This window comes from Trachypithecus francoisi, unplaced genomic scaffold (assembly GCF_009764315.1).
Source record: "Trachypithecus francoisi isolate TF-2019V2 unplaced genomic scaffold, Tfra_2.0 Lachesis_group5, whole genome shotgun sequence".
NCBI classification, from domain to species: domain Eukaryota; kingdom Metazoa; phylum Chordata; class Mammalia; order Primates; family Cercopithecidae; genus Trachypithecus; species Trachypithecus francoisi.
In genome coordinates, this window is record NW_022681470.1 from 124120625 (window position 1) to 124133501 (window position 12877).

A 12877-nucleotide genomic window follows, 5' to 3' on the forward strand; every position below is an offset into this window, starting at 1 on the left:
CTTCAAATACCATTATATTTTGAAGTCTCTAAAACTTGCACCTTTATCCTTGACCTCTTTAGTGAATTCTCCACTCATGTATCCAGTGGCACAATTGATGTCTTCACTAATGCTCTGCTTACTTAGACATATTAAATGTAAAATATTGTAATTGGACCTCTTCAATATTCCCCTGCTACTTTCTTCATTAGACTTTATTCTATCTCAGTAAATTATTTACATTCCACAGTTCAGTAGTTCAAGCCAAATATCTCAGATCATTCTTAATTTCTACTTTTCTCCATCTCTCTAAATCTGAGCATTCACCAACTAGAACCTCAGAGCTATCCACTTCTCTATATCTCCATGGATATCGTGAAAGCCACATTATTTCTACATAATCAGACTCCTTGCTTTCACCCTTAACCCCCTTATCCCATTCCGTATAGTAAGAAGCATCTTTTGAAAATGTACATCAGATTATTTTATCACCCTCCTTTAAACCTTTCTGTGGCCTGCCATTACACCTACAATAAAACCCAATCTCCCACAGGGTTCAGAGCTCCCAGAGATCTGGCTATTGCCTGCTTCTCTCATTTTCTTTCATACTATTCCTGTCCTCTCATGAATCTATAACCACAAAAGCCTTCTTTTTTCCCCTTGAACATACCATGCTCATTCCCAACTCAATCTTTGCACCTGTAGTTACTTCTACATACCTGGCTGCTTTTACTTACTTCTGCATTTTATTTTATGTGAGGTGCCATCTCATCTCTCAGTTTTCAACTTAGGGAGCTTTTTACTGAATATGTATCTGATATGCATATATGTATTCCGGTGATTCTCTGTCATGCTCTCCTCCTCTATTACTGCCTTCCTAACAATAATATTGTAAATAGGTCTAACAATTGGAACTGAAAATGGTCCAATTAATATATCTTTTCTTTTTTAATCATTATGACATTTTCCTCCCTAAAATGTAAGCTTCAGGAGGGCAGGGACTTTTTCTGTCTTGTTCATCACTTCTGAGTTAGAACAGCTATTGGCATATAGTGGGGCTCAAGAAATATTGGTTAGAAGTTGAATGCACGAAGATGCTCAGTCAATTTCTTAAGCTCCATTTTGTGTGCCATTTAATTCCTCTTATAGTAGATGCTCAATTTGCTTATTAATCAATTAGGTGACATTGAATCTCCCACCAGACTGTGTAACATAAAATGTAGGATGGGGGGAAACAAAGTTCAAATATTATGTAGCATCTGGGTTTCACTATCTGCTCATTCAAATAATATTTTAAAATATGAGCCGTAAAAATTGAGCACTGGAAATGGCATAAATTAAGTGAAATATTGATGTAGAAAAAGGTTGCTTTGATTTAAGAATATATTTCACTGGGTATTTATTTCTAATAACATTGCATGATGTCTCACGATATAAAATATCCATCATTCTGTTTTTTTCATAGGAAAAAAAATCTGTTCCCTCCTGCTTGATTAAAAACGAAATACAGCAAAACACTGAAGGGCCTTGTAATCATCAAATAGATATTAAATTGTGTCCAGTGTCCTTTTAGCGTTAATGTCTTTCAGCCTGACTCTGAAAAATTGCTATCTCTTTTAATAAAAAGTAAAATTATTTTTTGGTCATCTTTATTTCTCAGCAATAGAATGCTACCACATATTTTCACAAACCATCCTCTGGCTTTAGATAAGGATATTTAAAATCCTTAGACCATTTCACATTTTTAAAATAAATATGAAGTTATTTTTTCCTGAAATTTAATTGATTTAAAAAATTGCTTTGAAACATGACAATTGTAGCTTAGCATGTAGTAATTGTCAAGACTTTTAAATCATAAAGCAAGAATGTAAAAATAGAATTTCCTTAAGCTAAAATGTGGTATTTATTAATTTAAATACACAGATATGTTAGTGAGGCAGCTGGCCTTGAAAGTGGCTGCAAAGGGGATCTCTCTCCATCTTGTGTGTTTGTCTACTTTCCTCTGTCTCTGCTTTTTTTCCCAATGTAGTAAGCTTTGGGGTGGGAAAGTGGTTGAGGAGTCAGTGATCACCAGCAGCTGTGAACAAACTTCATTCCAGTTTAGTGACCAACGAGAAAAAAAAAAGCTTTAGCTTTCCCAGTTCTACTGAAGGATTTTGATAGGAACAGAGTACCCAATTCCTGTGATTAGTGCAAGTGGGGATACTTTCTCTTTTTTAGGGGACAAGAAGGTAGAGTCTGCTTTCAACGGATAGGGAAAGGAGAACAGGATAGTGCTTGGCTGCTCAGAGCATACAATGAAAACCTCCGCTTACCATAATATATCTCTCCCATCTGTGGTCACCCCTCCTCAGTCAGAGGCTGCCCACCAGCATTCGATGGCATGATTCTCTCAATATCCTGAACAACTCTCTGGATGATATTTATTTTTCTTCATCAAGCCCAATTGTAGTGCCTCATGATTCTCAGCAACCTACAGGGCGAACAATTATCTTAACTAACCCTGGCACAGTCAATATAAATTTGAAGCGAAAAATAGCTCTGTTAAAATTAAAATTGCCATGTAAAAGAGAGAAACAGTATTAGTTCCTAGTTGAGAGCACATATCATATCCTACTGTCAAGGCTGGTAAACCTTACTTCCCTTATGTAGATTTCTTTGGTCAACCCATCTGCCTGGCTAGATTCAGCCCACCTGAAAGGTTTTTCTTGTCCTCCGTGGAACCCTGAGAAGGGAGCTGGAGAGAGGGGTGCACATGCTGTGACTGCTGATTGAGCAGCCACTTCATAGTTGCATGGAAATGTGAATTAGGGGATTATTTTGTTATGCTAGGAGGTGGGGGGTTTTGTGGTTGTTGTTGTTGTTGTTTTATTTTGCTTTAAGAAAAAATTTTCTAAAAATGTATGCTTATTGCTTATCAGTTTCACCACAGGGTAACTAGTATCTAATGGCTAATTTTTTTGTTTTTCTTCAGTCTGTATCTTTGTATCTGTCTCTGCCCTTGAAGTTCTAGCAACAAGCCTCAGGGCTCTGCTCATTCCCTAAATCCTTAGATTAACAGACTGTTTTTTACCTGACCTCTGCCTTGTGGCCACTGAAGACAATAGAATACTGTCACCTGCCCCCAGTCATCATCCCAGTTGATTTTTTCCTTTCAAATAAGGTCCTTAATCTCTCTCTCCTCTCTCTCTCTTTCTGTTTTGTTGTTTTGTTTTGCAAGGGATGCCTACACCAAGAGGTGTTAGGTCTAGTCCTGGAAGATCTGGTGCCCTCTTTGATATTTCTCCCTGATCTTTTTTTCTAACTGGAGAATAGGGTATAGCACCCCTGAGCAAGATCTTAGATCACTTGGATCTAAGTGGTGGAAAGCATCTCTAACTGAAACTGCATAATTACATGGTGACCCTTTTATGCTTGCAAATAAAGCTTGGAGTATGACTTTTCACTTCTTTTAGCCCCTAGAGAAAAGGCCATGGAACAAACATTCTTACATTTTTCTCCCCAATTCAGAAAAGCTGTAGTTTCACTAGAGGAAAAAAGTTGAATCCTAAACTCAGTGAACAATAATTTGGCATGCTTAATTTTCTCCATCCATCATCTACTTTTACTTTCTTCTCTGTGTTCCTCTCTCTAGGGGATCTGTTCGAAATTGCTGTTTCTCCTGGGTTTCATATTTCGGAAAGTTGTTCAACCTTTATGTGAATGATGTTCTGCGAATTTCTCAGTGGCTTTGATTCAGACTCTCAGACCTTTTGCGTCCTTCTTTTTAATTGCTTCTCTAGTTGACTAGTCCTGTGTATTTTAATATCTGATTATTTTTTCATCACCAAGACAGATGCCTTCATCAGCCCTAATCACTCTTCACTCTTACTCATATCATCGCCAGCAGTTTTCAATTGTTTATTTTTGCCTTCTCTAACTTATGATATCCATTTCTACTTAATCTTCTTAAAAGGGTAAGCTGACAATGCAACCCCTTGCTCCTAAACCTCTGGTGACCTCATTCATTCATTCTTTCAGTCTTTGATACGTGCCAGATACCATGCTAGTTACTGGAGATAAATGATGACTAATGCAGAGCAGCCCCAGCTTTCATGGTATTTGTAGTCTATCCGGAAAGAAAAAAAAAAGAAAAACTTTAAAGACAGACTTCTCTCCCTGGTTTTTAGAACTCTCTCCAATATGGTCACAACTTTCTGTCCTCCCGATTAAAACATTTATCTGACTTTTACAGCATATCTTTGGATTTTTCTCAACGTAAATAAAAAAGCTCTATGAAGTGAGAGCATAATGGCTTTTAGAGGATTCTTAACACTAGACTCTGCAACTGTAAGCCTGGCACAAACTCTTTGTGTCTCAATCTCTTTATAGAGATAGAATCTCGCTCTGTTGCCCAGGCCGGAGTGCAGTAACGCGATCATAGTTCCCTGTAACCTTGAACACCTGGAGTCAAGTCAAGTGATCCTCCCATCTCAGCTTCCTAAGTGGCTGGGACTACAGGGTCAGGTCACCACACCCAGCTAATTTTTCTCTTTTTTTGTGGAGACAAGGTATTGCTATGTTTCTCAGGCTGGTAATGAATTCCTGGGCTCAAGCGATCTTCCTGCTTCTGCCTCCCAAAGTGCTGGGATTATAGGCGTGAGCCACCTCACCCAGCCTCAATTTCATAGTCTTTAAATGATAATGATAGGGAATAATTACTTACATGTAAGTATTTGTTTTGGGCTAGCAAAACCTAGTGGTTAAAAGCACAGACTCTCAGTCAGTCACACTGCCTGGCTCTGGGTCCTGGCTCTGCTCCTTATCAGCTATATGACTGTCAGGTCTCATTGCCTCGGCGTCTTCATCTGTAAAGTGGGGAGAATAACACTGGGAATGATTAAATAAGTTAATAAAGTAAAAACCATTGAAACAGTGCCAAGCACACTGTAAGAGCTGTATAAGTCTTAGCCATTTCTGTTAAATTTCTGTTATTACTTTTCTGTTTTGAGATGGAGTCTCGCTCTGTTGCCCAGGCTGGAGTGTAGTGGCAGCACGATCTTGGTTCACTGCAACCTCTACCTCCTGGTTCAAGCAATTCTCCTGTCTCTGCCTCTTGAGTAGCTGGATACAGGCATATGCCACCATGCCTGGATAATTTTTGTATTTTTTAGTAGGGATGGGGTTTCACAATGTTGGCCAGGTCGGTCTCAAACTCCTGACCTCAAGTGATCCACCCGCCTCTGCCTCCCAAAGGGTTGGGATTACAAGTGTGAGCCACCACACCTGGCCAATTTCTGTTATTACTTTTCTTAATAAGTGGCACTATTATTCATATTTTACCAATCAGGAAACTAAATACTTTGACCAGGACCACGTGTAAGTGACAGAGTCAGGGTTCTAAAGTGGGTATCCTAGTTTCAGAAGAGGCACTAGTAATTACTACTCTATAAAGTCTCCATTATGGGATTTTGGTAATAATGTAGTTAAATAATATGTAATAAAATTTAAAACTATAATGCACTATGAATATTTAACATATTATGTATACTATAATGAGTTATGTTTGAAAGAAACACTAATTTTTTTCTTTTCCATCACTTAAATCCTTTTCACTAGACCAGTAATTACAAACAGCTTTTTAATGGCATTGTATAATTAGATAATCCCTTCACATACATGCATGTATTTACATTGCTACTTTCAGAGGATGGCAAAGTCAGTAATATCATTTCTATTATGAAAAAGAGAATGCTGAGGATCAGAAAAGTTAAGTAACTTGCCCTCATGTTCACAGATACCAAAAGAGAAAGTCTCCTAATGTAATTCCAAAGCCCCAAATGTCACCCTGTGTTTTGCTATCATACCCTGCTGTTTTCTAATGATTTATTTTTTAACAGTTTGAAAACTAATTTTATAATATAGTATACCATTATAAATTTATATAAATATTAATGTATCTTTGTGTACAACTGCATAACTACTTGAACTTATATTCTTTTTCTTTTTAAAGATTGTGATTGCTAGCATCATGTGCAGTTACAATAAAAATGACTGGATGGAACTTGCCAAAAAGTCTGAGGTAATGGTTACTTTCGTATATATTTATTTCATTTCTTCTCTCCTATTTTTATTAGTTTTAAATAAAGAGCTGCCATGAAAAATAATACAGTAGAAGTAAAATTGAATTGAAAATGTAACTTAAAACATTTCTGTTATAATTTGTTTACCCTGTGTTTTCATTAAAATGATGGAAATGTAAATTTAAAAGGAATTTATTCTACAAAAGCAGTCCCTTGGATTTCACTCACTACCTAAAAATCCTTTATTCTCTGAATCCATACACTCTTTATTTGCATGTTAAGCAAACTGTATATTATGATGGATGCCATGATAAAATTTAATTCTACCTTTGAGAGTCTAACTTGATCTTACCTTGCCTTTAGGCAAACTAGTTTGACAGTAAGAGAAGAAATTTTGAATATAAAACTCTTGAATATTTAAAGTATAAAAGGTTCATTTAATACTATTCTAGTTTGAATACAGACATGCATAAAAGAGTGGGACAGAATGCTCCTGAATGGAACACTAGTCAGCAGGTTTTCCATAATATAAATTGAATCCTGCACAAATGCAAACAAGTAACCATGTGCCTCAAATTTGTATTTCAAATAGAAAAATACATACTTAAAATTATACACTTATGTCCATCATGCTGTCATGGAAAATAGTCTGGAGAGTCTTAGCTGAGGTTTCTTGAAAACCTCTCAGTAATATAGAAGACTAAATCTGATGATACGGATGAACTAATTGATGCTACATTATAAAATACTGCAAAGCTATCTATAGTGTTCAAAAATGTTGATTATACATTTTATTTGGATATTTTAAAAATGAGAAAGGAAAAAATTACTTCTGGGACTTAGAGGGGTGAAATTAAACATGATCAGTAATTGGCCTCGTGATCTTCCATGCTGGGTTCATTTGATACATGTATTTACCTAATTGACCATGAAATCTTCCACAGAGCCCGTGCTTGGCTTGAGCTGTGCCAATTTTAAGCTGACTATGATGAATGGCTTTATCATGCCGCTTGCTTCTCCGCCTTTCTTTAAGAACAAAATACTTTTCAAAATTATTTTTTTCAATATTAGACATTAATTTTTAAATAGACAAGATTACTTTTTATAAGTCAAAAGCCTTTAATTATAAACAAACTGGCTAACCTAAAAAAGATATTTTTCACATTTCATATTTTTCTTTAATTTCAGTTTTATTTAATATCACCTTCTAATTATTCTATAGCAAAAACATAAATAAAAAGAAAGGAAGAAAGAAAAAAGAAAGAAGGGAGAAAAGGTATGCCTTTTGTTCAGTCAAAACAGTCTGCAAAATCTCCCTGTAGGAGAGCAGTCTGCATAACAAGAAAGTATGATAATATCAATTAAAAAATAAAAATCTTCACTCTAATCCTAAATCTGGACTAGCTTAGGAGATATCACATGAAGGAAGTATCTCCCAGGCCTTCACAGCTTCTGGGAGGGTAATATTAAGCAGTATGATTTCATCACAGCTCATATGGTAGACACCCAATAACATTTTGTAGAATCAGTATTTGGTTTTGATTTTATGAATATGCTTCAAAACAGGTTAAAACAGATTTCCTTACAATGGAAAAACCGACATTAAAATCTTCAAAACCAACAAAAACATATTCAAGTCAAAGTTACTGTACTACCTAACATGTACATTTCTTTTGTGTGTGGTGACATAGGGATGTAAGAAATCAGAGACACCACACCAGCACTCTAGCATGCCAACTGTTTTAAGTTTAGCTAATGATGTGATGTGATGATGTATACTAAATCTTAAGTTTATAAAACCCTCTTTATGGCTGATTAATTCTTGAATTACACAATAGAGAGCTGAGGAAACCTGCTATCAGCTTTTGGCTACTTTACCTGAAACAGAAATGATACATATGGAGCAGTAGAACCTTAGAATGCATACCCGTTTCATGTTGTCTTCTATATTCTTCAACCTGGCTTGAATTTGTCATGTTTTTGAGCACCATAAAGAAGTTTCTACTGCTTGTGTCAAATCAGTAACATTGTTAGAATCTGGTTAGTTTTCTTGGTCCACGTACCTCACCACAGGCTCTCTTGCTTTTCTGGAACCTTGGTAGTTTACTCCAATTTTATGCAAAAGAAGATTTATGAAACACCTACTATGTATAAAGTCCCTAACCAGCCAAAGCAAAGATGAACAATAGGGAGCAATCAGATATATGCCAAATTGAGCCATTGCTGAAGGTTCACAGTATTCACTTGTAAATGGATATTTAACCCAGTATAGTCCATCTTGAATCCATTTCTTTCTTAATTTGTAATTAGTCTTGAAAATAGAGCCTGAGTCAAAGTTAATGTGAAAAAGCTTTATTGAAGGATACAATCTCAGAGCATAAGACTGAGGAGAAAAGAAAAATGAGATGGGGAGAAGGGAAAACAAGCACAATATGGTGCATTCCAGAGCTGGCCACAACTTCACAAGGAAATGCAGCCAATTCCTCAGTTCTGTGGGACAGGGAATAGCACATCATCTCACAAGATGATAGAATCACCCATTCTCTCATCACTTTCTAGGAAAGGAAGTGGAAGGAATGAGTCTACTGGCTCCTTCAGTCTCCTGTCTCTCACCGGTCCCATTTCACTCCATAGGGAAGCTGGATTTCCTAGCATGGGGTGTGATGCTTCATCTAAACCCAGAATTGGAGGGAAAGGCCAGAGCCTCCTGATGGGGCCTGGGCACTGGTGCTCCTGGAGCTCTCACTTTGACAGGCTCAGTGGAGGTTGTGACACAACCCACTCTTATCTGGAGGGAGTCTGTGAGAGTGGACAGTTACTGTAGGAGATGTGAAGATAGCAACAGGGACTCAGGTTCCCCTTTGAACTGGCAGCAAAATTCCTGGGTGACAAGTAGTGCCATCAAATTTGAGGAAGCATATAATTGGCTGTGGTCCAAAATGCATGATTACCAAGTTTATTAACAATAGCTCCACTAATCTTCTTGCTCTCAACCAATCCAAATTCTTTCCATCTTTCCTAGTTTCAGAACCCTTGACTTGACCATTAAGTGCTACTTGGCCCTTCCCCTGCCTGCCTCTCTCCAGTGTCACTGTGGATCTGTTTTCTGCATTCCAGATCTTGCTGCCTTCTTTTCCTCCTCCAACATGTTCCCAACTCAGAGCGTTTGCTGTTCCCTTGGCCTGCAATGTTCTCTTTTCCTCAACCCTGAGCCTCCAACCACATAGGTTAAATCTCCGTCCTATATTCTAAGCCCCTGTCTTCAGAGACCGGTTGACCAGAGAGTTAATGAAGCTTAAGCTTCAGGGCGTTTACTTGCGTGAACCATTTCCAAGTTCCTGTACCTAACTCTGTGTTTACAATGTTTGGTTATCATTTTTTCCTTAAAGAGGGTTTTCCAAATTACTTAAGCATTAGGCTCCCCAAAATCTGGATCTACCTCTGTCTGTGCTTTTCCTCTGTAGCATATAATAAAATGGTGATTAACAGTTGTGTCATTAGCCATTACTAATAGTTCCTCTGTCCTGCTTATTAGAAAGCATTACACAAATAATGTATTTGTGTAATGTAAGTAGTGAAATAATATCCATGGGGATCGAGACCCCTGTGTGGTTGGTTCACTGCTTAAGCCTCAATTCCAAGCATAGGGCTTTCTCTACCAGCAGATATTTGTTGAATGAAGTAAAAAAGAAGTATACAGTTAGAGTATTGCCATGTGACCAGCAAAAAGGAAGCCTTTACAGAATAAATGGGAAGAGTGGTATTTTATTTGGCACCCATGAACTTGAAGGATTTAAAATCCAATGATGATGATGTTAAGTCAGGTACCTGATGAGGGATTGCCAAGGTTCTGACCACCTTTGGTAGGAAGAGACAAGGAAGATCCAGCAGAAAGGCACAGGCACTAAAACCAAGTTCCCACACTATTCCTAGCAGAGCCAAAATAAAACACTAACAAGCCAGGTTCCTATCAGTTCTTTTTTTACCTGAATCTGGGCAGCAATATGTCATGAATTTAATAGCTGTGAGAGTTAGAAATCTCAAATAGTTTGAGGTAAAAATCAGACAGAGGCACATTACAGAAATCTGTAGGACCAGTTGTATATAAGTTTCTGAACAGGGACAGTAAACAGGACAGAATGGAATCACAGGAGATAGACATGCAGCTGGAGATGAGAGATAGTAACTGACTTTATGTCCAGTGGGGCCCAAGCCAAGAGTGTTTTACCTGTCCCAGGTCTATCTCAGAGAATTTTAAGATCCTAGAGAACTTTAACTCCAGTTTTGGATAGTTGAGACTAGAGGATAGCATTGCTACTTAGAAAGTCAACATCTGACCCCATGTATTCATTTAACAGAAGAAATTAAGAGGGATCCAATAATTGTGCCTTTCATGCCCCACTACAGTACACCGTTCTCACCCTACTTGAGCTCTGATGTCCTTTGCCAGCCCCTATCACCCATGGAAGTCTTCCCTTCCCACTTGGGCTGTGATACACCACACCATGCCACTGGCCATGTAGACGTCCTTATGGCTCTGCTCTGCTTAGGCTATGACATCCCACACTGGGCCCTCATGGCTGCTCCTCAAATGCTCATGTTCACCTGCCTTACCTTGCCCTGACCAATGACTTCAGAGCTGTAGTGATCAGGAAGGTAAAGGAAAGAAAGGAAGAGGTAGGAAAGAAGGAGAAGAGAGGAGAAGTGCTTTGTGCCTGATTTAGTTGTGTATGTTGCACAAGGATTTGTGGTTTTGCCACCTTAGTTTCTCTGGGTGTTTTTATAAAGTGATTCAGAGAATTTTAAAAATTATACCACTGCCATATTCCAAGAATTTCTTAGGATAGTTTTCCTTTCCCACCTGAGGTACAGACAATGTAGGACCAGGTGAGTTATCTTAAATCATTTTCATATCAAGGCAGAGGAAGGACAAGTCAGAGGTCTAGTTGGATGGATAAATAAGTATTTAGATAGGTAGATGATTGATAGGTAGGTAGATCGACAGATAAAGTATTTAGATAGATAGTGTACACCTTTATAGTATTTACTATATTCCAGAAGTCATTTACTTACTTTTTTTTATCACTCCTCTTTAAACTTTTATATATGTTAAAGCTCTTATTATTATTTTCTGTTTACTTAAAACTGTAAAAAATAAACTTTCGCTTTTGGCGCTTCTCATTTCCTGTATTAGCCTTGGAAACGTTTAAAAATACATCTCCCTAGAATTCTTCTGTGCAAATATCAGATTTATTTATACCTTGTAACAACAACTCTGTCACTTAGTTCCACTTTTTAAATATATTTTTATTTTTAATTTTTAACGTTTTTTGGAGTTCTAACTATCACTGACTTGATGTTTTTTGTTTGTTTGTTTTTTGTTTTTTTGTTTTTTTATGTTTTTTTTTGAGGAAGCTAAGGCCAAAAGTAGTGAAATAATGTATTCAAGTTCACACAGATAGGATGAAGTAAAAGTGGGATTCAAACCCATAGTTTGGCTCAGAGTCCACACTATCTATATATATATATACACACACACACACACATACACTCTACTGTATATAAGTGGATGATAGATAGATAATGTAGGAAATTAGTAACAGTGTATTTCCTATGTCACTGCCATCACTAGGATATTTTATTTTAAAACCATTTAGGTGAGGTAGAATCAACTCTGGGTAAGTGACTAAACTAAAAAGCTTGTGACTAACAAGAATCAGAATGCATGCCCAATTTCAGTTAATTTAACATTTCATGCTAATTCAGCAATTAAGGCTTTTTGAATGGTTAGAGTTGCTTGGAAATGGAATTAACTGCCTTTTAAGGTGGTGTGCATCCTGAGACAGGAATTTTCAAGCAGAGGCCACATGAATGTTCCTGTTCTCATGGTGTCACCTTGAACAGCATTGTCTGTTTTTGAGACTTGGATGCACATTTCAAAGGCCTTTCCAGGTGTGTGTGGTGAGTGGGCATTTGTATATGTGTATAATGTTGGGGAAATTATAATAGTCATTGAAAAAATTTTATATTGGACAGATGATTTTAAAGTATTTTCATTTTTGCTTCAGACTTGGAAGCTGTAAGGATATCGAGCTGTTATGTTTTTCGTAACATGCTATGACAACTCCAGCCATAAAATAAGTGATTTGTAGTAAATTATGATAGTGGGCATAAATGCAGGTCCTGGACTCAAAATGCTTGGGTTAAAAACCCTGCTATCAGCTATAAGCTGTGGGATGTTGGATAAATCACTTGAACTCTTTATGTCTCACTTTTATCAATTGTAAAGTAGAAATAATGATATATCCTACCTCTTAGAGTTGCTGTGAGGATAAAGTAAGATAAAACATACAAAGGACATAGTAAAGTGTCTGGCATATTGTAAATGCTGAATTAATGTTAGCTATTATTATGTAATATGGTAGCTAGGTGTAAGTTTGAAATAAAATATGCATAACGTAAATATGTATACAATTACCTTGCAAAGCCTTATTTAATCCAAAATGATGTTGAATTGATTTGCTATTAATTGCTGCATTTCAGTTAAATAGACAAGTCTAAAGGAAATATTTGAAGTAACCAGGAAATAATAAGAAACATGTTATAAGCATATACTTGCACTATACAGTCTTTTCGCTAAGCTGGTAATTACTGCATGGCATGGTTTTGAGACAGGTCATATTATCCACAGTTGACACTTGAGCAGCTGGAGACAAAGAAGGTTGACTGACTTGTACATATCATCCCCAATTCCTTAGCTACAGGCATAAGATTTGAACTCAGGGTTCAGCAGGCTGTGCTCATCCATGCTCACTACCAAACCATCAAAGAAAGAG

General features: G+C 37.0%; 1 protein-coding gene across 5 annotated transcripts in view; it reads left to right on the plus strand.

Annotated features, from left to right (window-relative positions):
• Positions 1-12877, plus strand: part of DPYD (dihydropyrimidine dehydrogenase) — an 881134-nt gene that overhangs the window by 558024 nt on the left and 310233 nt on the right. For all 5 annotated transcript variants that reach the window (XM_033199100.1, XM_033199098.1, XM_033199103.1 and 2 more), the window contains one exon: positions 5972-6040. In XM_033199100.1, coding sequence (XP_033054991.1) covers positions 5972-6040 — 69 coding nt within the window. The remainder of the gene's footprint in view (positions 1-5971; positions 6041-12877) is intronic.